This window comes from Natrix helvetica (assembly GCF_964273705.1).
Source record: "Natrix helvetica genome assembly, chromosome: 4".
Taxonomy (NCBI): Eukaryota; Metazoa; Chordata; class Lepidosauria; order Squamata; family Natricidae; genus Natrix; species Natrix helvetica.
In genome coordinates, this window is record NC_138550.1 from 171,067,313 (window position 1) to 171,093,752 (window position 26,440).

General features: G+C 55.1%; 2 protein-coding genes across 7 annotated transcripts in view; one reads left to right on the top strand and one right to left on the bottom strand.

Moving 5' to 3' along the window:
• Positions 1–1,504: 1,504 nt before the first annotated feature.
• Positions 1,505–23,339, top strand: ADCK5 (aarF domain containing kinase 5). Of its 3 annotated transcripts, none has more exons than XM_081951743.1 (15): positions 1,505–1,590; positions 5,623–5,726; positions 6,521–6,670; positions 7,109–7,184; positions 9,217–9,417; positions 10,432–10,572; positions 11,579–11,692; positions 12,988–13,119; positions 16,850–16,933; positions 17,747–17,828; positions 18,094–18,172; positions 18,922–19,013; positions 20,202–20,460; positions 21,194–21,310; positions 22,599–23,339. In XM_081951743.1, exons 1-15 carry the CDS (start codon positions 1,573–1,575, stop codon positions 22,711–22,713), a joined length of 1,764 nt encoding a protein of 587 aa, XP_081807869.1. In that variant the 5' UTR covers positions 1,505–1,572; the 3' UTR covers positions 22,714–23,339. The 3 variants fall into 3 exon arrangements, with proteins under 3 accessions (XP_081807869.1, XP_081807870.1, XP_081807871.1); XM_081951744.1 differs by lacking the exon at positions 1,505–1,590 and adding an exon at positions 3,661–4,023; XM_081951745.1 differs by lacking the exons at positions 1,505–1,590; positions 5,623–5,726 and having other exon boundaries at positions 6,608–6,670; positions 9,222–9,417.
• Positions 23,340–25,327: 1,988 nt separating this feature from the next.
• CPSF1 (cleavage and polyadenylation specific factor 1) overlaps positions 25,328–26,440 on the bottom strand; it is a 45,775-nt gene continuing 44,662 nt past the window's right edge. For all 4 annotated transcript variants that reach the window (XM_081951942.1, XM_081951941.1, XM_081951939.1 and 1 more), the window contains exons 36-38: positions 25,876–26,005; positions 25,637–25,775; positions 25,328–25,473 (exon numbers count right to left, since the gene is read on the bottom strand). In XM_081951942.1, the coding sequence (XP_081808068.1) occupies positions 25,426–25,473; positions 25,637–25,775; positions 25,876–26,005 (317 nt within the window). In that variant the 3' untranslated portion in view covers positions 25,328–25,425. The remainder of the gene's footprint in view (positions 25,474–25,636; positions 25,776–25,875; positions 26,006–26,440) is intronic.

A 26,440-nucleotide genomic window follows, 5' to 3' on the forward strand; every position in this document is an offset into this window, starting at 1 on the left:
CTGAAGAAGCTTCTTGGAGGAGAAGTGAAATGTCTTCAAAGAAAAAACCAGAAAGTCCAGTTGCCTCTTGAAAAAAAGCACCTTTGGGACAATCGTTACCTGGAAGACGGAGAATCTCTACAGACTTTTAGCTTTTCCTATTGTTTCTTTTACTGTTTTGCCCCAAAGCTGGGGAATCGAAAACTGTCATAAGATTTTGGGGGACAGAATTCCTCCGATTACTCTGAGACTCACATCTGGGGTTTCTGCTATTTTTCACTTTTAGAATAGAATAACAGAGTTGGAAGGGACCTTGGAGGTCTTCTAGTCCAACCCCCCCTGCTAGACAGGAAACCCTACATGTTGCTGGTTTCCAGCTTCCCCCAGCGCTGAGCTCACTTGCACTGGCTAGAACAGGAATTTGGCCAGGATGGCTCCTTTATGACTGGCGGACTCCAACTCCCAGAATTCCTGAGCCAGCAATAATAATAATAATAAAACCAGTCATCAAAACGGCACGCACTCCCTTTCCTCCGCTCTTCCTGCTATTTCGACATGCTCAGGATGGTCAGGGGGAACCAGTCTGGCACATTCCTGCACCACTGAGCTTGTCAGCCAGAGAATTCGGGAATTGACTTATTGGGAGAGTTTCTTTCCCAGCCAACATCTGGATGAATCACTGATTTTTCGTGCCTCTTTGAAAGACCAGGCTTTTGCAAAACAGCATTTTGGATGCAGCTGGAATATAAAATTTCCAGGGAACAGACAGCCAAGAATCCAGCTCTTTAGCATGCCCTTGCATGGTGCTTGTGTGTGCACACACGTGTAGGGACATGCAGAAACACGCAAGGAAGGGAAAAAAGGATTATAGAGGCCAATGCATGGGAGAAATTGGCTTCAGGAGAAAAAGAGAATTAGAATAGCGCTGGAAGGGACCTTGGAGATAATCTAGTCCATCTCAAACAAGAGACCCTGTACCATTCCAGACAAATGGCCGACCAGTCTCTTCTTGAAAACCTCCAGTGATAGAGCACCCACGACTTCTGGTGGCAAGTTGTTCCACTGGTTAATTGTCCTCCCTGTTAGGAAGTTTCTCCTTAATTCCAGGTTGCATCACTGAAGGATTTTAAGGTTGTCTTCCCCCCACCCTTGTCCCAGAATCCCTCGGCCAGCAAAGCTTGTGGACTTCAACTCCCAGAATCCCTCAGCCAGCAAAGCTGGCTGATGGATTCTGGGAGTTGAAGTCCACAAGTGGTAAAATGGCCAAGGTTGGAGATCCCTGCTCCAAGGCGTTTTCCTCCCTCCCCTTCCTCCTCCCCGAGGCCGGCAGGTGGAGGAGCCACAACCCGCCGGACACGCCGTCCGCCCCGCCCACAGCGGCCCAAGAGGCGGCGTTTCCCCTCCATGCGCCTGCTCCCCGTGACGGGCGGCGAGGCCGGCCAATGGGCGGCGGGGGCAAGCGGGGCCTCCTATCGGGGTGGCCAATCGGGGCCCTCCACCCCTTACACTAGACGCCACGCCCTCCGGGTTGGGTTGGGCGGGGCCTCCAGACAGGGCTGAGGGGCGGCAGGAGGAAGAAGCGCAGCTGCAGCGATGGAGCTGCGGAGGACGGTGAGACCCTCGCCCGACCCCTTCCCCCGGGACCCCCCAACCTCTCCCCGGGCGACCCCCGGGCGCCCCGCAGCATCCCTTCGGCGCTTGCGGGGGGGGGGGTCCTCGGAGAGGGGGCCGAGCGAAGGGGGGCAGGGGGCTCCCTTCTCTGAGCCCCCCGCCCGGGTAAGACCCCCCTTTCCCGGGGTCATGACCTCCCAGCCCTCCACCCCCACCCCAGGGTTCTTGGCTCCCCAGAGAAGCCCCCTCGGTCTTCATTGCTGGGAATGGGCTCAGGGGTGGGTGGGGGTCTCTGGGGAGGGGTCTTTGGGAATCTTTGCCCCTCCCTCGCCCTCCTTCCCTCCCCCTGCTTGGGGTGGGGGTCTCGCCACCCCAAATGAGTGGTCCTGAGCAGCCCCTCCCTCCATTGCTTGGAATGAGCTCAGGGGTGGCGGGGGGGGGGGTCTCTGTGGAGGGGGCCTCCTTGTCCCTCGCTCCTTGCTTGGGGGGATACTTTGGCCCTGAGCCCTTTCCTGCCCCCCCCTCACCCTTCCTGCCTGGTGGGGGGGTTCTTGCTTCCTCAAATAAATGGCCCTCAACAGGCCCTCCCCTCCATTGCTGGGAATGAGATGGGGGTTTGGGGGTCTCTGGGGAGGGGCTTCCTTGCCCCTCCCTTACCCTCCCTGCTTGGCAGGGGGGTGTCCTTTACCCCACTTTCTGGGAGGAGGGGGATCCTCTCCACCTGGGGCCGCCCTCCCCCACTTTGAGCAAATGGGGTGTCTCCACCCCCCTTCCCCTCCCCATCCGTCCCTGGGGCATCTTCCTCCTGTAGCGACACGTCCATCCCAGCTGCGCTTTGGAGGTGACGCCCTGATGATGGGTGTGCCCCCTTCTCCCTCCCCCTCCCTGCAGGTGCCCAAGTTTGGGAAAGCCATGGGCCTCCGCCCGCAACCCATCATCCACGCCCTCTGCTTTCCAGCCTTGCAGGTGGCCGGCTGGCAGGACTTGCAAAAGCAGGCTCTAGGTGCCAGGCTGGCATCAGGGCCCCCAGAACAGCCCCCACCCCTCCGCTCCTTCCACCTGGGTGGGCCCCATGGAGGAGTTTTGGCTGGCTTGGGTTCAGGTTATGCCGGCTTTCAGGCTTTCCCTGTGTGGAGCACGGAGCACCCCCCAGACCCCTCCTCTCTGCCAGGAGCAGCCCCCCCACCCTTCAGGGGGAGGCCCCTTCCTTCCTTCCTTCCTTCCTCCCTCCCTCCCTCCCTCCCTCCCTCCCTTCCTTCCTTCCTTCCTTCCTCCCTCCCTCCTCCTTTCGAATGGACGTGCCAAGCGTCCGTGGAGCGTATGGTCCATTTAGTGTAATGAAATTGAAGCGGCTGCCATCTGCTTGACCTCCTCCCCTCCGAGGTTTTCCTTCTGTTTTCCCATGGGGAGGGGGTGTCTGTGAGCCCCCTTTGCACAAAGCCTGGGGAGCCCTGAGCCAAGGATAGCTGTGCAGCCCCCTCCCCAGCCCCCCAGCCCCATAGCTGCTCCTGGACCGGCTCTTCTTCCAGCACAGCGCAGGCTTTTTCCCAGGCTGGCATCAAGCTCCTTGGGCCTTCCCTGGCAGTGTTGTGATTGTGTGTGTGTGTGTGTGTGTGTTGTCCAAGTGAGGCCCAGAGGGACCCTTCCTCCTCCTGGATCCCCAGCCTGGGCCTCTTTTGGGTAGTGAGAGGTAGAAGCCGCAGCAGACCCCTCGCGTGTTCCCCAGGGGCGGGGAGAGGGGGGGCAAGCCTCCGCGAGCGTGGGCAGAGGGGCAGCTGTGCCTTTTCCTGGGCTCTGGAAACCCGTTGGAGGCCAACCTTTGCCCATCTTCCTCCAGAGTGGCAGGTCGGCGGTGCCGGTTGCCGGGCGTGTCTCCTCCCTTGCTCTACCGAGGGGCTCAGGTGCTGGGAGAAGGAGAAGGTTCCTAGCTCAGGGCTGAAAGGAAGGCTCCCGGGGGCTCTCTGGGCTTTGGCTGCTTCCTTGCACAACTTCCATGACCCAACTAGGGAGCAGCCTTAGTGCTAGTAAGGAGGGGGGGGGGGTGCTGGCCCCACAAGAGGGAGGGAAGGAAGGGAGGGAGGGAGACTGGCTGGCTGTGGGGTCCCTGGTGCTCTCTGAGCTGGGGGGTTTCCTTAGTTTCATGACCCAACTAGGTCAGTGTTAGTAAGAGTGGAGTGTGCTGGCCCCTGAAGAGTGGAAGGAAGGAAGGAAGGAAGAAGGAAGGAAAAGATTAAGTGAGTGAGGGAAGGAAGAGAAGAAGGAAGGAAAGGAAGGAAGAGAAGAGAAGAATCAAGGGAAGGAAGGAAGGAAGGAAGAAAAGAAAGAAGGAAGGAAGGAAGAAAGAAAGAAAGAAGAAAGAAAGAAAGAAGAAAGAAAGAAAGAAGAAAGAAAGAAAGAAAGAAAGAAAGAAGAAGGAAGGAAGGAAAAGGTTAAGTGAGTGAGGGAAGGAAAGGAAGAGAAGAGAAGAATCAAGGGAAGGAAGGAAGGAAGTAGATGGGAATGAGAAGGAGGGAGGCAGGTGGAGAGGAAGGAGGGAGGGGAGGAGATGGTCTTTGGTGCTCTCTGATCTTGGTGGTTTCCTAGCAGATGTTTCATGACCCACCTAGATAACATCTGTGTCTTCTCCCTTCCTTCCCTCCCTCCCTCCCTCCCTCCCTCCCTCCTGCTTGGAGCTCTCTGGGCTTGGTAGTTTCCTTGCAGACGTTTCATAACCCAACTAGGGCACATCCTCAGTGCTTGTACGGAGTGAGAGGTGGTGACCCCACAAGAGGGAGGGAGGGAGGAGATGGTCCTGGGTGCCCTTTGGGCCTTGCTGGTTTCCTGGCAGAGCGAAGGGCTGGGATCTTACCTGCTTTGGGGGAGGGATCCTCTGCAGGGAATCCCCCCAGCGCAGAGAGCAGCCTGGGAGCCCCTCTCTCCCCCCCCCCCCGAGTGAGGCCACGTTGTTCCGCCGTCTCCCCCGTCCTTCCTTGACCCGTCTGCTCCTGTGGAGTGTCCAGCAGATGTCCTCCGCGATAAGGCCCCCACCCACGCCAAGACCTTGGCAGCCCCTCTGGGCTGGAACAGCGGGTCAAGGCCCTGCCCTGCTCTTCTGGCGGGCTGGGGGGGGAGACCAGTGTTGGGGGGGGAGGCAGAGCTGGGCGAGGAGATGTCCTCCCTTCTTCCCTCCGCTCGGCCTCTCTCCAGGCCCCCCTCCCCCCCGCGGAGCTTCCAGTGGGGGCACCTCTTCCACCCCAACCCCCCCTCCATGGCAGGGGAGGTGTTAAAGCCCCCCTCCCCCCTCCTTTTTGTTTGGCCCTCCTGAACCAGGGTAGGCTGGGACACCCCAGGAGAGAGAGGGGGGGGGCACTGTTGTCATGGAGTCTTTTCTTCTCTCTCCTTTCCCTCTTCCACCGCTTGCATCCTTTGAGTTGAGGGTGATGATTTTCTCTCTTGCTTTGCAAGTAGACGGATCATCGCTTCAGTCCAGAGAACAATTCCATCTGTTTAACCCCTCTTGGCCAAATCAAATGTCCTCCTCTCTGTCCCATTCCATACTCTGTCTTCTGTCTTCTGTTCTTCTCTTCTCTTCTTTCCTATTCTCTTCTATTCTCTCTTCTCTTCTTTCATATTCTATTCTACTCTACTTCTATTCTCTCTTCTCTTCTCTCTTCTCTTCTCCTCTATTCTATTCTTTCCTCTTCTATTCTCTTTCCTAATCTCTCTTCTCTTCTCTGCTCTTCTCTTCTTTTCTCTTCTTTCATATTCTACTCTACTCTCTTCTACTCTACTCTTTCCTATTCTATTCTATTCCATATTTTCTATTCTATATCCCATTCCACTCGGAGCTGAAACCTCTGCTTGGTCTTCCCTGCCCTGCCCCCTTCCTCAGCTTCCATAAGGGGAAGGCAGGGCTGACCCACAGCACCCCACATCGTGACCTTCGCTACTTCCACTCTCCTCCACAATGGTGGCCACTTGAGCCTCCTGGAAGTTGACCACCTTCCTTCAGGCTGACCCCCCACCCGCCACCCCCTTTCTGCTTTCCTGCAGCTCCAGATGTGCCGCTTCCACCGGCATCTTCTCCAGCGCAAGAGGAGCCCCTGGCACCTGGTGTCTCCGCCCTGCCGGTGGCGCACCGAGGCCCAGTCGGCCAGGTAGCTGGGCTGGGTCAAGGCTGACTGGGGCCACGCCAGGCTTCTTCCTCGTGGCCTCGGGAGCCTTTGGGGTCTTGGGTTTGGGTCCTTGGGGCTACTGCAGGCAGTCCTCGACTTACGGCGGTTCATTTAGTGACCATTCGAAGCTGCGGCGGCTCTGAAAAGGGACCCTTTTTCACCGTTGCCACCTTTGTCTTCCCCATTGTCAGGTGACCCAAATTCAGGCGCTTGGCAGCTGGTTCATGTTTACGACCGTTGCTGTGTCCCTTCCGACGGGCAAGGTCAACGGGGAAGGCACATCCACTTAAGGAGCGGGTTACTAACTTAAGAACCGCGGTGACTCACTTAACAACCGTGTCAAGAAAGGTCACAAAACAGGGCAAAGCCCGTTTAACAAAAGCCCTGCTGAGCAACAGACACGTTGGGCTTGATGGTGGTCGTAAGTCGAGGACTAGCTGCGTTACTACTTCCATGTTGGAAGCCCCGGAACGCTTCCGGGTTGAAAGGATTCGCCGGTGACATCACTGTTACCCAATGGACACCCCATTTTTTGGGGGGGGGCGAGTATCCTTCTATGTCCCCCATTAATGAGCCCACCAAAGTGACACCTATTTAAGGTTTGCCCCCTTTTCAGATGGCTAGGTGGGCAGGAGCAAAGGACGGGGGTTCTCTCCGACACACAACCTTTGGGTCTCGAACGCTTGGGGCTGCCAGGAAGAGATGCAGGGGGGAGGCTTTCCCCCCCTCCACTCGTTTCACAGTCCTCCCCTCCCCTCCCCTCCCCCCCCCTGTAGCTCAACCGGACAGAGGGGGCTGCTGAAGAGGACCCTTCTGGGAGCAGCGGTGGCCCTCCCCCTGGCAACGGGCATCTACTACGGCTTGGCAGAGAAGCAGGACCAGAGGAAGATGCGGCTGTTGGCCGGTGGCGTGGTGCGCTTCGTCAGGTGGGGTGGCTCCTGCAAGGCCCCTCCCCTCCCAGCCCTTTCCGGGGGAGGGAGGGAGGTGGGGTGGAGACAGTAGAGTCTCAGCCCAACCATCACTGCAAGGGGGTGCTGGTTTTCTAGGGGTCCACCAGCAGTGAATAGGTCTGGAGCAGGGGTCTCCAACCTGGACCCCTTTAAGGCTTGTGGACTACAACTCCCAGAATTCCTCAGCCAGCTTCGCCAAGGTTCCTGGCTGAGGAATTCTGGGAGTGGAAGTCCCCAAGACTTAAAGGGGCCCAGGTTGGAGACCCTGTGTCTAGATGACCTCATGAAACCCCCAGCTGTACTAAGGAAGCCAGATCTGGATCTGCTCCAGACCCCCCTGGCTTTGCCCCCCCCCGGGGTGGGCACTGAGCAGCTGGGCTGAAGGGACCACCCTCCCTTCCTCTCTTCCCGAAGGTCCCTGCGGCTGGGAGTCCAGATCTCCTTGGATTACTGGTGGACCAATCACATCGTCCTGAGAGGCCTCGATGAGGTACAGTTGCTTGTCAAGCTTTGGAAAACGGGTCCCTCAAAGCCTAAAGGACAATGCAGGTGGCAGCAAAGTTCCAAGCCAGCTTAAAAAGTCTGGCAAAATAGAGCTGGGTACAGATAGTCCTCTCTTGAACTCCTGATTGCTCAGTGTAGAAAAAAAAGAGCAGAGGATTGCACAGCAACAGAAGAGGAGGAGGAGGAGGATATGTGTTAAAATTAAAGACGTTTATTGAAATGGAATTGTAAACACCGTCAACCTAAAATGGAGCCCGCTCAGAGGCTGAAATACACCATGTAAAGGAGATGAAGAGTGTGGGAGAGAGGAGAGAGGTAAGGGAAGAAGAGAGGGTTAAGACAGTGGTGGGCAACCTTTTTTTTCAACTGAGCCAAATCTCGCCAAAACCACGATTGAAATTTATTTTGAGAGCCACATTTTTAAAACTGAAAATACATAGGATGGTACACTGTTTTTAGTTTCAATAAACTCTGGCATTTGAAGCACGCAAGTCTTAAAGCTGTCAAGTTACAAGACCCTTGCACCCCTAACCCTTTAGAAAAAAAAACCCCAGGGGTCTTCAAACCTGACAGCTTTAAGACTTGTGGACTTCAACTCCCAGAATTCTGAGAATTGAAGTCCACCAAGGGCATCAATCATATTAGCCCAGGGATCTGCAAAATTGGCTCTTAAGACTGGTGGACTTCAACTCCCAGAATTCTGAGAATTGAAGTCCACCAGTCTTAAAACAGCCAACTTTGCAGACCTCTGTGTTAGCCCAAAGCCTGGCGCTGGGCGGGCCTTGCTCCCCCATTGGTGGAGCCCCAAGAAGCGAGGAGGGAGAAAAAGAGACGGAGGCCAAGGAGCTTCCCCCCCGCCCCCTCCCAGCAAAAATCTAACCGGGGAGCCGGGCGGGCAGTAGCAAATTAGCCGATCACGCAGCGTGATCAGCTAATTTGCTACTGCCCGCCCGGCTCCCCGGTTAGGTTTTTGCTGGGAGGGGGGGGGGGGAAGCTCCTTAGCCTCCGTTTCTTTTTCTGCCTCCTCGCTTCTCGTCCCCGCCCGACTTCAGGATCCTCCCTAATCATTGTGGGTCGAAAAGAAAAAAGGGAAAGGGGCGCTTGTTTTGAAGTGCCCGAGAGGAGGGAGGGGAGCGGGCGCCCGGCACACAGAAGAGCCGCATTAAAATGTGTAAAGAGCCACATGTGGCTCGCGAGCCGCGGCTTGCCGACCACTGGGTTAGGAGAGAGGGAGGGGGGAAAAGGAGGAGAGAAAGGAGGAGTGGAGAGAGGAGAAGGAGAGAGGAAGGGGAAGTAGAGAAGAGAAGGACGACAGAGGGAAGAAAGGAGGGGGGGAGGGGGGGAGGAGAGAGGGAGAAGAAAGTGATGTATAGGGTACAAATATAGTGTATGGCAGGGGTGTCCAAACTTGGGAACTTTAAGACTTGTGGACTTCAACTCCCAGAATTCCCCAGCCAGCATGGCTGGCTGGGGAATTCTGGCAGTTGAAGTCCACAAGTCTTAAAGTTCCCAAGTTTGGACACCCCTGGTGTATGGAGAGCAGAAGAGCCAATAACAGTTCTTGGGGGTTGATGGTTGATATAATTATTTAATAATACAAAATAGTGGTGTTTATGTAACAGTATACATGTGGTTATTTGTTATGAAAATGAAAAAAATAAACTGTATTATATAAAAAAAGAGGAGAGGATTGCACAGCAACAGAAGAGGAGGAGGAGGAGGAGGAGGAGAAACTGCTCCCAAGTTGCACATTCAGAGGCAAACCTCCAGCTGGCTCCCTCCCTGGCTTATGACCTTCGTAATCCAGGCAGGGGAGGTTGGCAGCTCGGAAATCCTTCTCCTCTGGAAGATCGCAGGTCTCCCAGGATAGCCTGCCTCTCCCCCCCCCCCCCCTACCGCTTCTTGGGAGTGGAGGTGGAGAGGGGGGCAGTCAGTCATGCTCTCCATGCCGGCACCGTGAGATCTGCTGGGAAGGATCTCACCACCTGCTCTTCCTCGCCCGTCTTCCCTGTGGTCAGAACAGCCCGGAGTATGCGGCTGCCGTCTCCAGGTGCCACCAGCGCTCGGCCGAGAGCATCGTCTTCGGGGCCATCCAGAACGGGGGTCTCTACATCAAGCTGGGCCAGGGCCTGTGTGCCTTCAACTACATCCTGCCCCCAGAGTACGTCAACACGCTGCGCACCCTGGAGGACCAGGCGCTCCGGCGGGGATACTCGGAGGTGAGCGGGGCAGGGAGGGGCAGCTACCGGCTGCTTCTGCTGCAGACTGGGATCTTGGGGGTCACCAGGTCTCCCCCTCTTTTAGGGGGCTCTTCCTTGGGTCCTCTGCCCCAAAGAAAGAAAGAGGGGGGATGAGCTTTAGTAGGAAAGAGACACTGGCGGCCCCAGAAGTGGCTCCTCTTCTCCTCTCGGGAAAACTTCCCAGAGTTCCTTGCGCCTCGTTCATTTCCTTTTTGCCGTTTTATTAGATCTGAATCTTGTTGCTGGATTTAAATGTTCCAAAAGTCAACGGGGAGCCAGGGTCACTTAACAACCACAGCACTAACCTAATAACTCACTTAACAACTGTGGCAAGAAAAGTCACAGAAATGGGGCAAACCTGTCTCCCTTAGCCACAGGCATTTTTGGCTCCATTGTGGTCGTTAAGTGAGGACTACCTGTAGCCTCCTGATAGGGGTCTGTCATAACTTTGAACGCTTGCGAAGCGGGTGGCCGCTACTTAAACCTCTGGATAGAAACGATCCTTAGCTCCATTTGTTGAGAAAGCGATCGTTTTATTAGAAGTCAAGCGTATCGCAATATTGCAGAGGCAAACCTGAGGAATCGGGCGTCAAAATCCTTAAGGTCTACTGTCCCCCCCTCCCCCCACTGTTTCTCACTGCCCCCCCTCTGTAATCAGTCAAGTCCAAGACCAGATGTTTACAAAGAGGTTACTCCCAGCGTCCCTCCTCCTCCCAGCTGGGTGACCCTGAGGCAGCTTCTGAAGATGGTACAATGTTTACTTTCTATTTCCCAAACATCCCCCATCCCCACCGCTCAGGGCAGGGTCTCACTGCATAACAGCGAAGCCCAGCAAGCATAAAGCGACAGCTGACCCTGGCCATACGTTGGGGGCTACCTATAGCTCCGCCCTCTTTCCCCTTCCTTCCTGCGGGAGGGTTGGCTGAAAAACTCCTCCCCTCTGTCCACGGCCCTTGCTGACTCCCCGTCTCTTCTGGCCCTTCCTGGCTGCAGGTGGACGATCTCTTTCTGGAGGACTTCAACGCCAAGGCGGACCAGCTCTTCCTGGAGTTTGACTACCAGCCCATTGCGGCGGCCAGTTTGGCCCAGGTGCACCGGGCACAGCTTCACGATGGCACCCCGGTGGCTGTAAAGGTTGGTCTGGGAGGAGCGGGGGCAGGCGAAGCGAGGATGTGCCAGCTTTTTTCAGGAGGCACCTGGACTTCCTTTGCTTTTCCCTTCTCATCCCAGAAGCTTCTTCAGCTCTGTCTGGAGGGTGGGGAATGAAAGGATTGATAGTCCTTGAAGACAGCTGGTCATTCGCATCCTTTGAGAGGGTCCTTGAGGCCGCTTGGAGGTTTTTCTATGTCCTCGGGGTCAAAGAGGCCATTTATGTCAAAATTGAACAGAGGGGGAAGGATATGACATCATCTCTCTCCAGTCTGCAACACAAAGTCCTTTCAGCAGTGCCAAGAAGGCTCCACCCCCATTTGCACCACACAGGTGACCCTGAGGACACAGATAATCCTCCGGGGGCCTCAAGGACCCTCTGAAACAGCGGTTCTCAACCTGTGGGTCGGGACCCCTTTGGGGGTCGAACGCCCCTTTCACAGGGGTCGCCTAAGACCATCGGAACACGCATATTTTCGATGGTCTTAGGAACCGAGACACCAGTTTTATGGTTGGGGGTCACCACAACGTGAGGAACTGTATTAAAGGGTCACGGCATTGGGAAGGTTGAGACCCACTGCTCTCAAAGGATGCAAATGACCAGCTGTGTCTGCAAGGAGTAAAAAACCTTCCCTTCCCCACCATCCAGTCAGAGCTGAAGAAGCTTCTTGGATGAGAAGGGAAACGTCTTCAAAGAAAAACCAGAAGGTCCAGTTGCCTCTTGAAAAAAAAGCCCCTTTGGGACAACCCTGACCTGGATGATGGAGAATCTCTACAGAGGGGCGTGGGAATGGCTGAACTACACTTCCCAGCATGCCTTGCTGCTGGCACTGATGGGAGTTGGAGGGCCGAAGGTTGCCCTCCTGTTTTTGGACTTGTAGGGGCTCCGGCCTCCCTTCCTCGGGGGTGGGGGAGGCAGTGCCGCTGCTCTGAGCCTCCTCTGGGGCCGCCCAGATCCCCAGGGATCACCCCCTCCTGCTCACCTGCGCAGGTGCAGTACATCGACCTGAGGGACCGCTTTGACGGGGACATTCGCACCCTGGAGCTCCTGCTGTGGATCGTGGAGCTGATGCACCCCAGTTTTGGCTTCGGCTGGGTCTTGAAGGTATCGTGTTGGGGGTGAGGGGCTTCAGGCACAGAGAGGAGCCCCTCTCCCCGCTTCCTTGACCCCCCCCTGCGGCACCCTGAATTCATTTGCCGGCTTGCACTTCTGATGGCTAGGGGGCTGCCCCATATCTGAGCCCAGGGGGGCTTTAGTCTCCCCCCACGGAATGTGCCCTGCTCAGAAGGAGGGCTGGCCAAAAGGATGAGGAAGGCCTGAGGGTTAAGGGAGAAGGTCAAGCTGGGGAGGGGGATTAAAAGGATCCCCTTTCTGCATCTTTCTTGCTCCCTCAACAACTCCCGGGGGGTCCTGCCCAGGTGCGCCCCATTTTAAGAAGAATAGAATGGATCCTGGAAGCCTCATCTCCCCTGCCCTGCCCCCCTCCAGCAAAGGCTGGACTCCGGTGGAAGCAGGGGTGGGGGTGGGATCTCGGTGGGCCCATTGAAGAGATGATGGGGAGATGCCCCCAAGGCTTTGGAAGGGAGCGAGAGGGGAATGGAAGCCCCAAGGGAGCTGATGACCCCCCAGTTCAGCTCCTGAGACGCCCTCCGTGTCCCCCCCATGAGGGCTTCTGTCGGGCAAAGGACACAAGAGGACTAAGCAGGGCGTGGGGGGCAAATGTAATCTTTATAAGCCCCGTGTGGAACCTCCAGCAAAACACCCATGACGCAAAGTCCAGCCTGTAATTCCGTCCTTCCGTCCACCACTTAAACCCTCCTGGGCCCCCCCCTCTCCTGCCCGCACACAATGCACCCAGGATACTCCTGTGACGTCTTACAGGCTTACCTTGCCACGCCTGCGCTGGTGCCGTCCCGTAGGAGAGTTCCCGCAGGAGCCGAAGGTCCCTCAAGCGCTTGGCGCGGCAGGGAAACGAGGGGGGTGTCAGGTTTGCGGAAGATGCCCTAATTGACAGCAGCCATCCAAGTCACCAACCTCCCCACCAGCGGAAGGGCAGCCCCCAGCCGCTAGGAGCGCCCTGACATGCCCCTTTGCCCAAGGACTCCTAAGAGGCCTTGGAGGCCATCTAGCCCAACCCCCTGGCAGAGCAGCCCTACTCCTCGCTGCCCTCCAAACTCCAAGCCTGCTTGGATGCCAACGTCTGCCTTATAGCGCAGGATTCTTGGCGGTTTGCAAAATGTGCCAGGAAGGGAGATGGTGCCTCCTCCGTGCCTTGCTTATGGGTCTCTGGGCGGGCCCCAGCGTGATTGGCACCCTAAGTCCTCCTCACCTGGTGTCTCTGCGCAGGCCAGGCTGACACCCCCCACCCCAGCTTCTCTCCTGCCCATCTCCCCTTCCAGGACCTGAAGGGGACCCTGGCCCAGGAACTGGACTTTGAGATCGAAGGCCACAACGGGGAGCGATGCGCCCAGGAGCTGAAGCAGTTCCGGTTTGTGGTGGTTCCTCGCGTCCACTGGGAGAAAAGCAGCAAGGTGGGTCTTCCTTCCTTCCTTTCCTTCCTTCTTTCCTTCCTTCCATTACTTCATTTCCTTCCTTCTTTCCTTCCTTCCTTTCCTTCCTTCCTTTCCTTCCTTCTTCCATTCCTTCCTTCCATTCCTTCCTTCCTTCTTTCCTTCCTTCTTTCCTTCCTTCTTTCCTTCCTTCCTTCCATTACTTCCTTCCTTCCTTCCTTCCTTCCTTCCTTCCTTCCTTCCTTCCTTCCTTCCTTCCTTCCTTCCTTCCTTCCTTCCTTCCTTCCTTCCTTCCTCTCTTGGAATGCAGCTAACTCTGCCCACCGCTAGGGGTTTGATTCTCACTGGCTCAATGCACTTTGCTGAGGGCTGGAGAGCCCTGTGGAGCAGCGTGTAAAGTCTTGGGGCTCTTGGGCCTCCCGCATGAAGCCGCCATCAAGTCTCCAGAGCCGCCAAAGGTTGTGGGCTCTCCTGCTTTGAAGCGTTCTCCCGCGGAGGAACCTGGCACAGGAACCGAACTGGGGACTCTTCCAAGTTCAGCTCCGTCCTGGGGCTTCTTTTGCAACTTGGCGGTGGGCCTTTGCGTGATGGGAGGCGGCTTCTCCCCTGGCGGGCTCAGGCTGTGAACAGGCGCCCCCAAACCCTCGGCTTAACGACCACAACCGAGCCCAACTTTTCTGCTGCTAAGCGGGACGGTCGTGAAGTGAGTTTTGTCCCACTTTACGACCTTTTCTTGCCACAGCGGTTGAGCAAATCCCTGCAGCTGTGAAGTTAGTCACACGGTTGTTAAGTGAACCCAATTAAGTTTGTTGGTCAGAAGGTCGTGCAAAGGGGATGACGTCTCACACCCACACCCACACACCCACACAAAACGGGGCTCTGCAACCGTCATAAGTACATGCCAGTTGCCGAGCGTCTGAATTCTGACCATGTGATCATGCAACATCGTGTCCCCCCCCCCCCCCAAGTGCTGTCTTACCTTTGGGCAGAGGCTGAATGAAGGGTTAGGGGCAAGTCAGGTTTTAAGCGGAGGAAAGGATTTTAGGTGGAAAGGGGCTTCTGGGGATCGGTTGATAGGGGAAGCGAGGTCTGTGCGTGGCTCAGTCTCCTCTTCCTCTTCCCACCTCCGCTGAGCAGGCGAAGGAGCCCAGACCGGCCTCTTGGGTGGAAGGAGCTTCCCTGCCGCTTCCACTTTCTCCGGCTGCCAGATCTGGCCTTTATGGGAACGTTCACGCCAAAGATTTGGATGCCTCTGGCAAATGCTAGCTAAACTCCCGGCTTGGGCTTCCCAAGGTCCCTTGCATCTTGGGAGGGGGCCTCCAGGGATCCCCCCCTGCCCCAGGGGTCTGCAGGGAGGGGGGAGGGGGGGGGAGAGAGACCATACATCCTATTCTTCGGATTATAAGATGCACCTAAATTTAGAAGAGGAAAACAACAACAGAAAAAGGGTTTTTGGCCTCCATGGGCCACATTTTCAACCCTTGGAGAGGCCCTTTTCCAGCCTTTTTTTTAACCCATTTTGAGGCTCCCCCCCCCCAAATGGCCCCCAAAAGCCCCCAAAACAGCCTGAAAGAAGGCCAAAAAAGCCCCCAAAATGGGCTAAAAAGGCCCCCAAAGGCCTGGAAAAGCCTGAAAAAGGGCCAAAAATGGCTCAAAAAGGGCTGGGAAAAGGCTGGGAAAAAAGGGCTGGGGGGGGGGCTATGACCGTGATGGAGAACCTGGGTGCCACAGGTAGCACAGGTGTGGAGCCATAGCCGAGGGCCACTGAAGTGTTGCCTTAGGTCAGCTCCAGTCTTTGTGTCCGCCGTTTTTCCCCCTCCCCCCCCAAGGCTTCACGAAAGCCCCCGGAGCCTTGGGGGGGGGGGGGGAGAAAAACAGGCCCACCGGAGGTTCAAAAAGGAACGGTCTTCCTCCTGCCCAGGAGGCTTTCCTGGAGACTGGGGGGGGGGACCAACTGGGCCCACTGGAAGACTGGCTGTTTCCGGCATCCGGAGGATCTGGGGGGGAGGGGAGGCTGTTTTTGCCCTCCAAGGAAGCCACGCATGCATGCACGGGGGGGGGGGGCAAGCAGGGGGTTCGTGGGCGCATGCACAGGTGGGCACAATGTGGGAGGGGGCATTTAATTGTGGGCGTGGCCAATAGCGCCCATGCGGACGCTTTCTGTCATCCGAGGGAAAAAAGGTGCGTCCAGCGGGAGGACGACCCATCCACGGCCCCTCAATGCCTCCCTGAGGTGGACTGTGAAGTCCTGGGAGCTCTCTGGGCTGGGTGGTTTCCCGTGCAGACATTTCATGACCAAACTAGGTAACCTCTTCAGTGCTAGAAGGGAGGAGGGGGTGCAGAGGGGAGGAGGAGGAGGAATTAGAGGGGCTGTAGGACTGTTCTCGTTGCTCTCAGAGCTTGGTGGTTTTCTTGCAGACCTTTCATGACCCTGCTGGGTAATAGCACTGCTGGGGGTGGGTGGGTGGGGTGGGTTGCACTTTCTAGCACTGATGATGTTATCTAGTTGGGTCATGAAAGATCTGCAGGAAAACAGCCAAGCTCAGAGGGCACCAAAGACCCCATAATCCTCCTCCTCCTCCTCTTCTCCACACTTCTCATTCCCTTCCAGCACTGATAACGTTACATAGTTGGATAATGAAACGTCTGCAAGAAAACGCCCCGATTTCAAATCTCTTGCCCAAACCTCCCCCGTGTAGCCATTACGCAAGTTGTGACGGTTGGAAATAGTTTGGGGTTTTTTTTGGCAACGGTGCTGCCGGCATCATTAAACGGGCCTCCTGATTCATTGGGGCTCAGAGTTTTGCTGATAAACCAGAAGGGAATTCTCTTGTAAATTGCAGCTGTGAAACCCTGCAAATGGTCATAAATGCAATTCAGTTGCTAATGAAAGGAAGAAAGGAAGGAAGGAGGGAAGGAAGGAGATAGGGAGGGAGGAAGATAAGGAATGAAAGGAAGGTGGAAGGAAGGAAGGAAGGAAGGAAGGAAGGAAGGAAGGAAGGAAGGAAGGAAGGAAGGAAGGAAGGAAGGGGTAGAGGAAGGAAGTTAGGATGGAATGAATGAAGGAAGGAGATAGGGAGGGAGGAAGATAAGGAATGAAAGGAAGAAGGAAGGAAGGGTGGAAAGAAGGGAGGAATGAAGATAGGAAGGAAAGGAAGGAAAATACATTTACCAACTATCATCATTGATACTCCAGACAGCAGAATTAATATTAGCTATATTTTAGATAGACGGTAAATATGGAAATCTTTCCATATTTATTTCCATATATATATATATAAGGGATAATGATAAGGGAGGAGAGCTTCTGGCTTAGAGGTTATTATAACTGCCTAACATGTAAAATAGCCCAGGTTCGAATCCCAGCAAGGGTATGGCTAGCTGATGAGAGCTAAATAGCTTGAAAAAGATCTGTACTAGTCTCCCTTCATTTCTATATAGATGTATATATGTGTGTGTATATATGGATATGTATTTGTATTTGTATTTTTAAAAAAGCAACTCAGTTGCTGAGCGGCCCCAAACAGTTCAGAACTGGGTTGTAACTACCACCCCTTCCTCCCCCCCGAAGTCCCCCCATCAAAACTTCAAACGGTCGCTAAGCGAGTGGCCATTAAGTCAAGGACTCCTTGTATTTCGTGGGGCTGCGTTGCCGTTGGGGGTCTGGGGTCTCTGGGGTGGGGGGGTTGCAGTAACAGAAGCTCTTGGGTGGACCTTTTCTGACCGTCCCTCCTTCCCTCCCGGGGCTTAGCGGGTCCTGACCGCCGACTTCTACGAGGCCTGCAAAATCAACGACCTGGAGGGGCTGCTGAGGCAGGGCCTGAGCCCCAAGGATGTGAGTCTCCGGGGGAGCCCGGGGGGGGAGGGCGGAGAAGGTTGGGGGGAGGCTGATGGGGTTGGTTGGGGATCATCGGCTGGGATGAGTCCGCTTCTCTCCTGGCTAGCATTGATGATGTTCCCTAGATGGGTCATGAAACGTCTGCAAGGAAACCACCAGGCTCAGAGAGCACCAGGCACCCCACAGTCCTCTTTTCTCTTCTTCTTCTTCCCACTTCTCCTCCTCCTCCTCCCCCTCCTCTCCACACACCCCACTCCCTTCTAGCACTGATGGTGTTACCTAGTTGGGCCACAAAATGTCTGCAAGAAAACAACCAAACTCAGAGAAGACCAAGGACCTCACAGTTGTCCTTCCCCCCCTCTCCCCCTCTTTCCTTCTCCTTTATTCTGCACACCCCACTCCCCTCTAACACTGATGATGTTGCCTAGTTGTGTAATAAAACATCTGCAAAGAAACCACTAGGCTCAGAAAGCACCAAGGACCCCACAGGCCTCCTCCCTCCTCCTCCTTGCAAACTCCACCTCCTTCTGGCACTGAGGATGTTCCCTAGTTGGGTCATGAAACGTCTGCAAGGAAACCACCAAGCTCAGAGAGCATCAAAGACCCCTGTCGTTCTGCTCCTCCTCCTTCATCTTCTTCCTCCTCTCTGCACACCCCCTCCCCTTCTAGCATTGAGGATGTTGTCTAGTTGGGTCATGAAACGTCTGCAAAACCCCCAGAAAGCTCAGAGAGCCCCCAGGGACGGCTGCTGCTGGAGGGAGAAGGCTCTTGTCCCCTTTCGAGGCCCCTTCCCTTCCTCTCTCCCCGCAGCCGGCAGAGAAACTGATCAAGATGTTTGCCGAGCAGATCTTCTTCACCGGATTCATCCACGCGGATCCCCACCCGGGAAACGGTAGGAGGCACCGCCCAGAGCGAAGGATTTCTTCCTTTGATTCATGTCGTCCTTGGACTGGCCATACGTCAGGGGTGGCTTCCTCTCCCCGTCGCTACTGGTGCAGTGCTCCGGGTCCGAAGAGCCCGGGCGGATGGAGAGCCCTGCGCAAAAGGGGGAGGGGGCTTTAAAGGGCATTTCCTGGAGGGGGGGTGGGGAGGGATGGGCTTCTCCTCTGGGCAGCTGGGCCGCTCTCACGCCCGTCCCTTGTTCGCCTCTCTTGCAGTGCTGGTGCAGAAGGGCCCAGATGGGAAAGCACAGCTGGTTCTCCTGGATCACGGCCTCTACGAGGTCCTTCGCGAGAAGTAAGCATGGCGGGGGGAGGATCCTCCTGCAACTCCCCAAGTAGCAACCTCTCACTCCGGCAGCGGCACGTCGTCCTCAACTTACAACCGTTCACTTAGTGACCGAAGCGAGAACGGCACCAGAAAAACCAAATTAGGACCGTTTTTCACCCCGACGGCCATTGCAACGTCCTCATGGTCAATGTGATCAAAATTCAGGGGCTCAGCAACTCATACATATGACGGTCGCAGTGTCCCGGGGTCGCGTGATCCCCTTTTGCGACCGTCTGACGAGCAAAGTCGATGTGGAAGCCACTAACTTACTTAACGTCCTAACGTAACAACTGCCGTGATTTACTTAGTAACGGCGGCAAGAGAAAAGGGGTGAAACACACTTAAAAACGCTCTTGCTCAGTGCCAGAAACGTTGGGCTCAGTTGTGGTCGTAATTTGAGGACAATCTGTACTTGCCGGCCAGGATGCTTGCCGTCCACCTGGGCCCGGTGACTTCCTGCCAGCTTCCCCAATGACTTGGGCTGTTGCGGGAAGTTGAGAGGAGGCAGCCCTTCCCCACGCGGGGCTGCCGTCTGTAAGGAATGCGATCGTATGACGTCCTGCTGCAAGATGGTATCGCCTAGCAGGCATTCCACTCCCAATGGCCGTCATAACTCGGAGACTACCTCTGGCGGCTGCCACCTGGGCCCCTTGAAGCTCTGCAGCCGCATCCCCCCTTCCCCCCCTTGCTGACAGCTCCTCTCTGCCCTCCCCCAGGGACCGGGAAGCTCTGTGCAAGCTCTGGCGTTCCATCATCCTGCGGGACGACGCCTCCATGCAGCTGCACTCCAAGCAGCTGGGCGTAAAAGGTGAGGAAGGAGGCGGATCAACTGGGATTTGCTGCGGTTGGTTGATTGACTGGCGTTGGCTGGATCCACACAGCCCCATCACGACTAAGATCAGGCTGCGTTGGCTGCGTTACACCTCCCTGGGAATCTCATGTCCCCAGGAGGAGAAGCCCCCCCTTTTTTTTTCTGGCTGAGTCAGGAGGGGTCCAAGCTGCCCCCCCACCTTCCAAATTGACTGCCCTGCTTGCAACTCAGAGGAGTAGTTTTGTAGCTCAGGGTTAACCTGAGGGGCCCTTGGTGCTCTCTGAGCTTGCTTGTTTTCTTGCAGGCGTTTTATTACCCAACTAGGTAACATCAGTGCTAGAGGGGAAAGGGGTGTATGGAGAGGAGGAGGAGAAGGAGGAGGAGGAGGAGGAAGAAGAAGAGAAAGGCAGGAGGAGGAGAGGATGGACTATGGAGTCCTTGATGTTCCCTGAGCTGGGTGGTTTTCTTGCAGACGTTTCATGACCCAACTAGGGAACATTATCAGTGCTAGAAAAGAGGAGGGTTTGTGGAGTAGGAGGAGGGAGGAGGAGGAGACCTTAGTACGCTCTGAGCTTGGTGGGTTTTTTTGTAGACATTTCATGAGCCAAACTTGGAGGGATCATTAGTGCTAGAAGGGAGGAGGGATTACAGAGAGGAGGAGGAGGAAGAGGATTATGGGGTGCTTGGTGGTCTCTGAGCGTGGTTGTTTTTTGGCAGACGTTGCATGACCCAATTAGGTAACATTATCAATACTAGTAATGAATGGAGTTTCTTCTCAGAGCACACTGATGGTGTTGCCTAGTTTGGCAATAAAGTGACTGCAAGAAAACAACCAAGTTCAGAGACAGGAAAAGAAAGGAAGGAGGAAGGGAAGGAAGGAAGGACACTGATGATGTGCCCTAGTTGGGTCATGAAATGTCTGCAAGAAAACCACCAAGCTCAGAGAGCACCAACGAGAGCAAGGAAGGAAAGGAGGGAGGGAAGGAAGGAAAGGTAGGAAGGAGGGAAGAAGAGGGAGGGAGGGAAAGAAGGAGAAGGAAGGAAGGAAGGAAGGGTCACCATTCACTTGCAACTTGATTTCCAATTGCCCCTCATTTCATTGCTGGCCTGGGGTGTTGGGTGGGGGGAGGGTGAGTGGGGGGGTCTCCATTCCTGACTGCCCCTTCCTCCCCCCCCCCCCCCCAGCCCAGGATTACCTGATCTTCTGTGAGATGCTGCTCCAGAGGCCCATCAACATGGCGGAGCTGGTGCTGTCCAACGTGTTGACGGCGGAGGAGGCGGCCTACATGCGTGACATGGCTAGGCACCGCTTCGACTGCATCATGCGTGTGTTGAGGGACCTGCCCCGCTCCATGCTGCTCGTCTTCCGCAACATCAACACCGTCCGGAGCATCAACGTGGCCCTGGGGGTCCCCGTGGACCGCTACTACCTCATGGCCAGGAGGTGCGTCAGCCAGAAGGCCAGGACTTCAACTCCCAGAATCCCCCAGCCCCGGCTTGGTCCCCCCCCCCCCACTTGGGAAGCTCTTTTGCGGAAGCCAAGATGGGTCACGTCCTCCACACCCCCACACCCCCCCCCCCGTCTGTTAGGAAGGTTACAAAAAACGGGATGGAGGCTCTTCCTTGCTGGCTAGGGGATTCTGGGAGTTGAAGTCCACCGACCTTAAAAGCAGCCAAGGGTGAGAAATATTGCTCCAGGGTCAGGGTTACTTTAGCAGGAAGGGAGGGAGGGAGGGAAGGAAAGGAGGGAGGGAGGGAAGGAGAGGTGTGGAAAAGGAGGGGAGGGAAGGAAGGAGAGGAGGGTTGCTCCTCTCCTTCCTTCCTCCGCTGCTCCTATCTCGATGCACGGAAGGGGCTACTACCCCTGGCAGGAATTATGGGCAAAGGGGCCAGAGAAAAGAGGGGGGAGGCTGTGGTTGGAATGCCACTCCCCACCCCCGGCACTCTTATCTGGCCACAGAACAGAATAACAGAATTGGAAGGGACCATGGAGGTCTTCTAGTCCAGCCCCCTGCTCAAGCAGGAGACCCTACAACCCTACTATGGGCACAGGGCTCCCGTCTGTGGAGAGGTAGGAAGCCAGCCGTGTGACGGACGAGGGTCTCCATACTGCTGGGGTCCCCTCAGGGCCAGCCACACCAAGAGCCTCCATCTCTCCCGTCTGTCTGCCTCCCCAGTGCGGTGAAATGCTGGAGCCGAACGGTCAGCCAGAGATCCGGTGCGTTGGCCAATTTCTTCCTCGTCCGTTGGATCCGGGCATTTTGGGACAGCCTCGTGTTCGAGCTGACTCTCAGGTAAGGGTAAAACTACAGGTAACCCTCGACGTACCAGGTGTAACATGGCTGCCCAGAGCAGGGGTGTCCAAGCGTGGCCCCTTTAGGACGGGTGGAGTTCAACTCCCAGAATTCCCCAGCCAGCGCATGGGAATTCTGGGAGTTGAAGTCCACTCGTCTTAAAGGGGCCACGTTTGGATACACCTTTGCTCTAGAATCACCCCCAAACAGTGAGATGGGTGGTATATAAGTTAAATAAATTAAAATTAAATAAAATAAAAATGAGGACGGTTGAAAGTGCCGTCATGTTACCATAGTGGTGAGGAGAAAAATTGAGCCTTCCAGTACAGTTAGTCCTCAACTTATGACCACAATTGAGCCCAGGATTTCTGTGGCTAAGTGGAACATGGGCCAACTGCCTTTTGCCCCATGTTACGACCTTTCTTGCCACTGTTGTTAAGTGAATCACTGCATTAGTTGTTAAGTGAATCCGGCTTCCGCCAAGGGCTTTGCTCGTCAAAAGGTCGCAAAAGGGGATCACATCACACACACATACACACACATACACACACACACAGGACTCTGCAACCATCATAAATATGAGCCAATTGCTGATCGTCTCTGAATTCTGGTCATGTGACAATGCAACGGTCGTAAGTGAAAGAGGGTCATAAGTCACTTTTTCCAGTAACATAGTAACTTTGAACAGTCCCTACGCAAACTCTTGTAAGTCAAGGGCTACATATCCTAGGTTGTAAGTAGTTTTCCGTTGAATCATAACTTTGAAGTCAGTAAGTGAGTGGTCGTAAGTTTAGGACTAACTATTTCTGCATGTGCCTGTTCTGACCTAGGCTTCCTGAGGCAGTAAAAAGCACACGCTTGGTCCCCAAAACTCTCATGATTTCAACAGCTTTGAATTGTGTTCACAGCCTGTAATGAGTCCGAAATAGTTTGTAAAGTGTCCGACAGAAGTCTGCCAAAGTCTTTCGGGCTCAGGCTGATAAACACTAACCTTTATCTCCCTTGAAACGCTGCCAAAGACCTAATTGGGAATTAGCTTGGCAAGGCTACATGAAGCACAGAGTCAAAACGGAGCTTCAGAATTGAAACCAACCAGCATGAACAAAGTTGCTTCCTGCAAAGGCTCACGTCCGTTTACTCCTCCTTTATGTCCTATGGGAGGGGCCAAAGTGGGGGTGGTTCTCCTGCCCTTTAACCTCCCTCTTCCCTCCCAAAGCATAAGTGGCCCCTATACTGAAGCCCTCCACCCACCCACTCGATGCTCGTGTGTCTCTCCCCCCCCCCCCAGGGTCCAGGTCACCTCCGTGAAGCTGACCACGTCCTTGCTGCAATTCCTGGTTTACGTGGGCTTCCTGAAGCCCAGCGAAGAGCAAGAGGGCATCTACCAGCTCCTGCACGCCTGACCAAAGGCCCTGGAAGACGGGCGGGTGCCCAGGCGGGCAAGCACAGAGGGGCCACTGTGCCCACAGACAATGGGGGCATCACAAAGCGCGACATTTGAGGAAGCCCCCTCCTCCTTCTGGAGCGGAGCCAAACCGACGGATGTTTTTTAATTACTTCAGAAAAACTTGAATAAGTGGCAACTCGCCATATTTAACTTAAAATAACTCAACGAGCCGGAAATGCTGCTGCTCTTTAAGCAGTTTTTGAGGGGGGGGGGTCTTTTTTCTTTCCTCTTCGCCCAATTTCCCTGGAGCCCACTCCCCGTTTTCTTCTGTGTTTAAAGGATGGCGGGAGGCAGTGGGTGGGCTAAGCGTGGAACCCTTTGGGGGGGCGGCGCAGTGGACAGGGAAAAAGGCGTCCAGTGAGGCCCTTCCAATAACGAGCAGGAAGGGGGGGGGTGTTGGCGGATAAACCACGTTGCCCCCATGGGTATCCGGAGGGGAAATGGTGGATCAACTCCGGACCTAGCTAGCTCTCCGGAGTCCCATTGGCCGGGAAAGTTTCCTCCTGCAGCTGGGCTTGAAAAAAGCTTGAAGCTCTTCCTTGCCTGCCGTCCTGCAACGACCAATAAAGGAGACTATTTATAGCTGGGGCTTGAACTGTGGGGTCCTTGGGGGTCTCCTTGCAGGCGTTTCGTTACCCAAGTAGGTACAGCATCGTCAGAACTAGAAGGGAGCGAGTGGGGCAGTGGTGGGTGGCAGGCGGTACGCGCGGATCAGAGCCAACCCGGAGCACCGGATACTGTTCCGCTACGGTGCTCTGGAGGGCCCACCCGCCCGAGCTCCTTACCGGTGTTTAAAGGCTTCTGTGCTTCCGCGCAGGCCCATGGCGTGTGCAACACCTGCACGACGCTCCATGTGTGCACGGGTCCATGAGGATACTGCTGGCCCTGTTCCAGCCGTACCGGTTGGGACGGGATTTGCAACCCACCACTGGAGTGGGGTGTGCAGAGAGGAGGAGGGGGAAGAGGGAGAAGGAAGAGTGGGGGGAGGAGGAGAAGGAAACAGAGAAGGAAGAAAGAGGAAGAGGAGAAGAGGGAGGAGGCAGCCTGTGGGGTCCTTGGTTCTATCTGAGCTTGGGGGTCTTTTTTGCAAGCATTTTATTACCCAACTAGGTAGTATCATCAGTGCAAGAGGAAGGGGCGTTTGCAGGGGGGGAGGAGAATTGAGGGGTCCTTGGTGCTCTCTAAGCTGGAATGTCTTCTTGCAGACGTTTCATTACCCAACTAGGTAATGTCATCCGTACTAGAAGGGAAGGAGGACAGGTTCTTGCTGCTTGATCTTGGTGATCTCCCTATAGACGTTTCATTACCCAACTAGGTAACGTCATCAGGGCTACTAAGGAGTGGGGTTTGCACTTTCTAGCCCTGATGTTACCTCATTTGGGTGACGAAACCCCTGCAAGAAAACCACCAGGCTCAGAGAGCAGCAAGGACCCCACAGTCCTCCTCCTCTTCCCTGCAAACACCATTCCTTTCCTGCACTGATGATGTTACCTAGTTGGGTCATAAAACGTTTGCAAGAAAACGACCAAGCTGAAGAGAGCACCTGAGACCTCTCACGCCCTCCAACCTTTTTGCCTCTGTTCCATCAGAATGTTTTCTGCACAAATGATGGGAGCCAAAGCACAACCTCCCCCTCCCCCGAGACCCCCCCTGCACAGAGGGGGGGGGTAGGCTGGTGGGTCATGGATGTAGCTGCCCCCATCCTTGTCCAACGACAAGCCCTCGAGAAATCGGCTTCATTGCAACAGCCGCTTTGGGGGGGAAAAAGAGACGGAAGCCCATCGCCTGGTTGAAAAAAGGCAGCGTGCCAGGCGCTGGCTGCCTCCTTGCTCCGCTTGCAGGCGTTTCTCTTGGCACCTGGCAGAACTTTCTGGAAAAAGGGGCAGCCTGTTCCTCATTTGGTCCCCTTCCGTGTGGCAATATGGTAAGTGGAGTTGGCCAACCTTGGCCCCTTTAAGACCTGTGGACTTCAACTCCCAGAATTCCCCAGTCCGCAACGTGTTGCGGACTGGGGAACTCTGGGAGTTGAAGTCCACAGGTCTTAAAGGGGCCAAGGTTGGCTACCTCTGCTTTAGAGGTTATTGACTACACTCACCAGTCTTGGGGCATCCCTGGGAAGCTTCGCCAACCCATCATCCCCATGGACTACTGGCTGTCTCCCAAAGCTGTTTTTTTTCCTTGAAGAGGTTTTGCTTCTCATCCCAGAAGCTTCTTTAATTCTGGGTGAATATAGAAAAGATATAAATTCCTACTATTCAGTCAGAAGCGGGGAAGCTTCCCGGACAAGTAGCGAAACCTCTTCAAGTAAAAACAAAGTTTTCTTTGGAGAAAAAAGCCCCTTTGGGACAGAATTGAGATTGTTTTCTCCCTCGAGAGCAGATTTAGATCTGGGGGCGTGGGGGTCCCACTTACTCCTCCCCACCCACCAGCCACAAACTGGTATGTCCCTGCAGTATAAACCAGGCTTCCTCCACCACTTGGTTCACCCACAAAACAGCACACCAGTCGTTTCTGTACAAATCCGGAACATTTTATACAAATATTTCATTTATAGCTTTTTTTTTAAAACAAAAACAAACGGCAACACAACAGGCAACGCAGCAACTGGGGGAGAAAAAGGGGCACGTCCAACGGCTTCCATTGCAGCAAAGGGAGGATCCCTCCCACCCTAGAAATGGGCGGTCACCCGATCGATCTCCAGGAGGTCTTCCAGGATCTGCAGAAGGGAGGAAGAAGAAGAGGAATTCTCCATTCAAGAATCTTCCTTGTGGTTGTTGTCTTGTGTTGTTTCCCTGCAGCGATTTGGCTGCATTTCTTCCGACACGCAAGAGGTGGAAGGTCCCTCCCCTCCCTCGGGCCTTCCTTTCCCTGCAGCTCACAATGTCAGGCGTGGTGCCGATTTTCTTGGCCAGCTCGCTGCGCTCCATGGTGCTCAAGTAGAGGTAGCGGTTGAGCAGCTCCCCGTCCAGGATGTTACGGACGGCGTTCTGCAGGATGCGCCGGTCCACGTGAAGCATCCTAGGCGGAGGAGGGAGAGTGGGAGGGGAAGTGGACGGGATCCAAGGATGCCCCCCCTCCCTTCGGGGCCTGGCCCCCGCCCCTCTGCCCCGGGGAGTACCTGAATGCCCGGGGGTTGAGGCCGGCGTGGTGGGGCAGCATGGAGGTCAGGGCGTTCTGGAGCATCAGGAGCCTCCGGTAGGTCTTCTCCTGCATGGGCAGCAGCAGCCCCATGCCTCCGTCCAGAGTGGCTGTGCAAGGAAGAGCCTCCGGGTCAGCCTCTATTGACGGCCGGTCGCTTAGCAACCGTTTGGGGGTTACGACGGATCCCAAAAGGAGCTTGGGACCTGGAATCTGAAGTCCCAATGTTCGTCCCCCCTCAACGCCGTCAGCAACCGTTTGCAGGAGTCAATTGACCCCGACTCTCTTATTTCTATTTCTATTGTGGCTATTATTTTCTCTTCCTCTGTTCTGTTCTTATTCTATCCCATTCCATTCTTTCATATTCAATTCTAAATTCCTATTCTATTCTCTTTTCCATTCTTTCATATTCTTTCGTATTCTACTTTATCCTATTCCTATTCTATTCCTATGCTCTCCGATCTTCTCTTATCCTATCCTATTCATCATCATTGTTTTCTATTCTCAATGTTTTCCCCAGAAACTGGTGTTTATTCCTGGTTTCT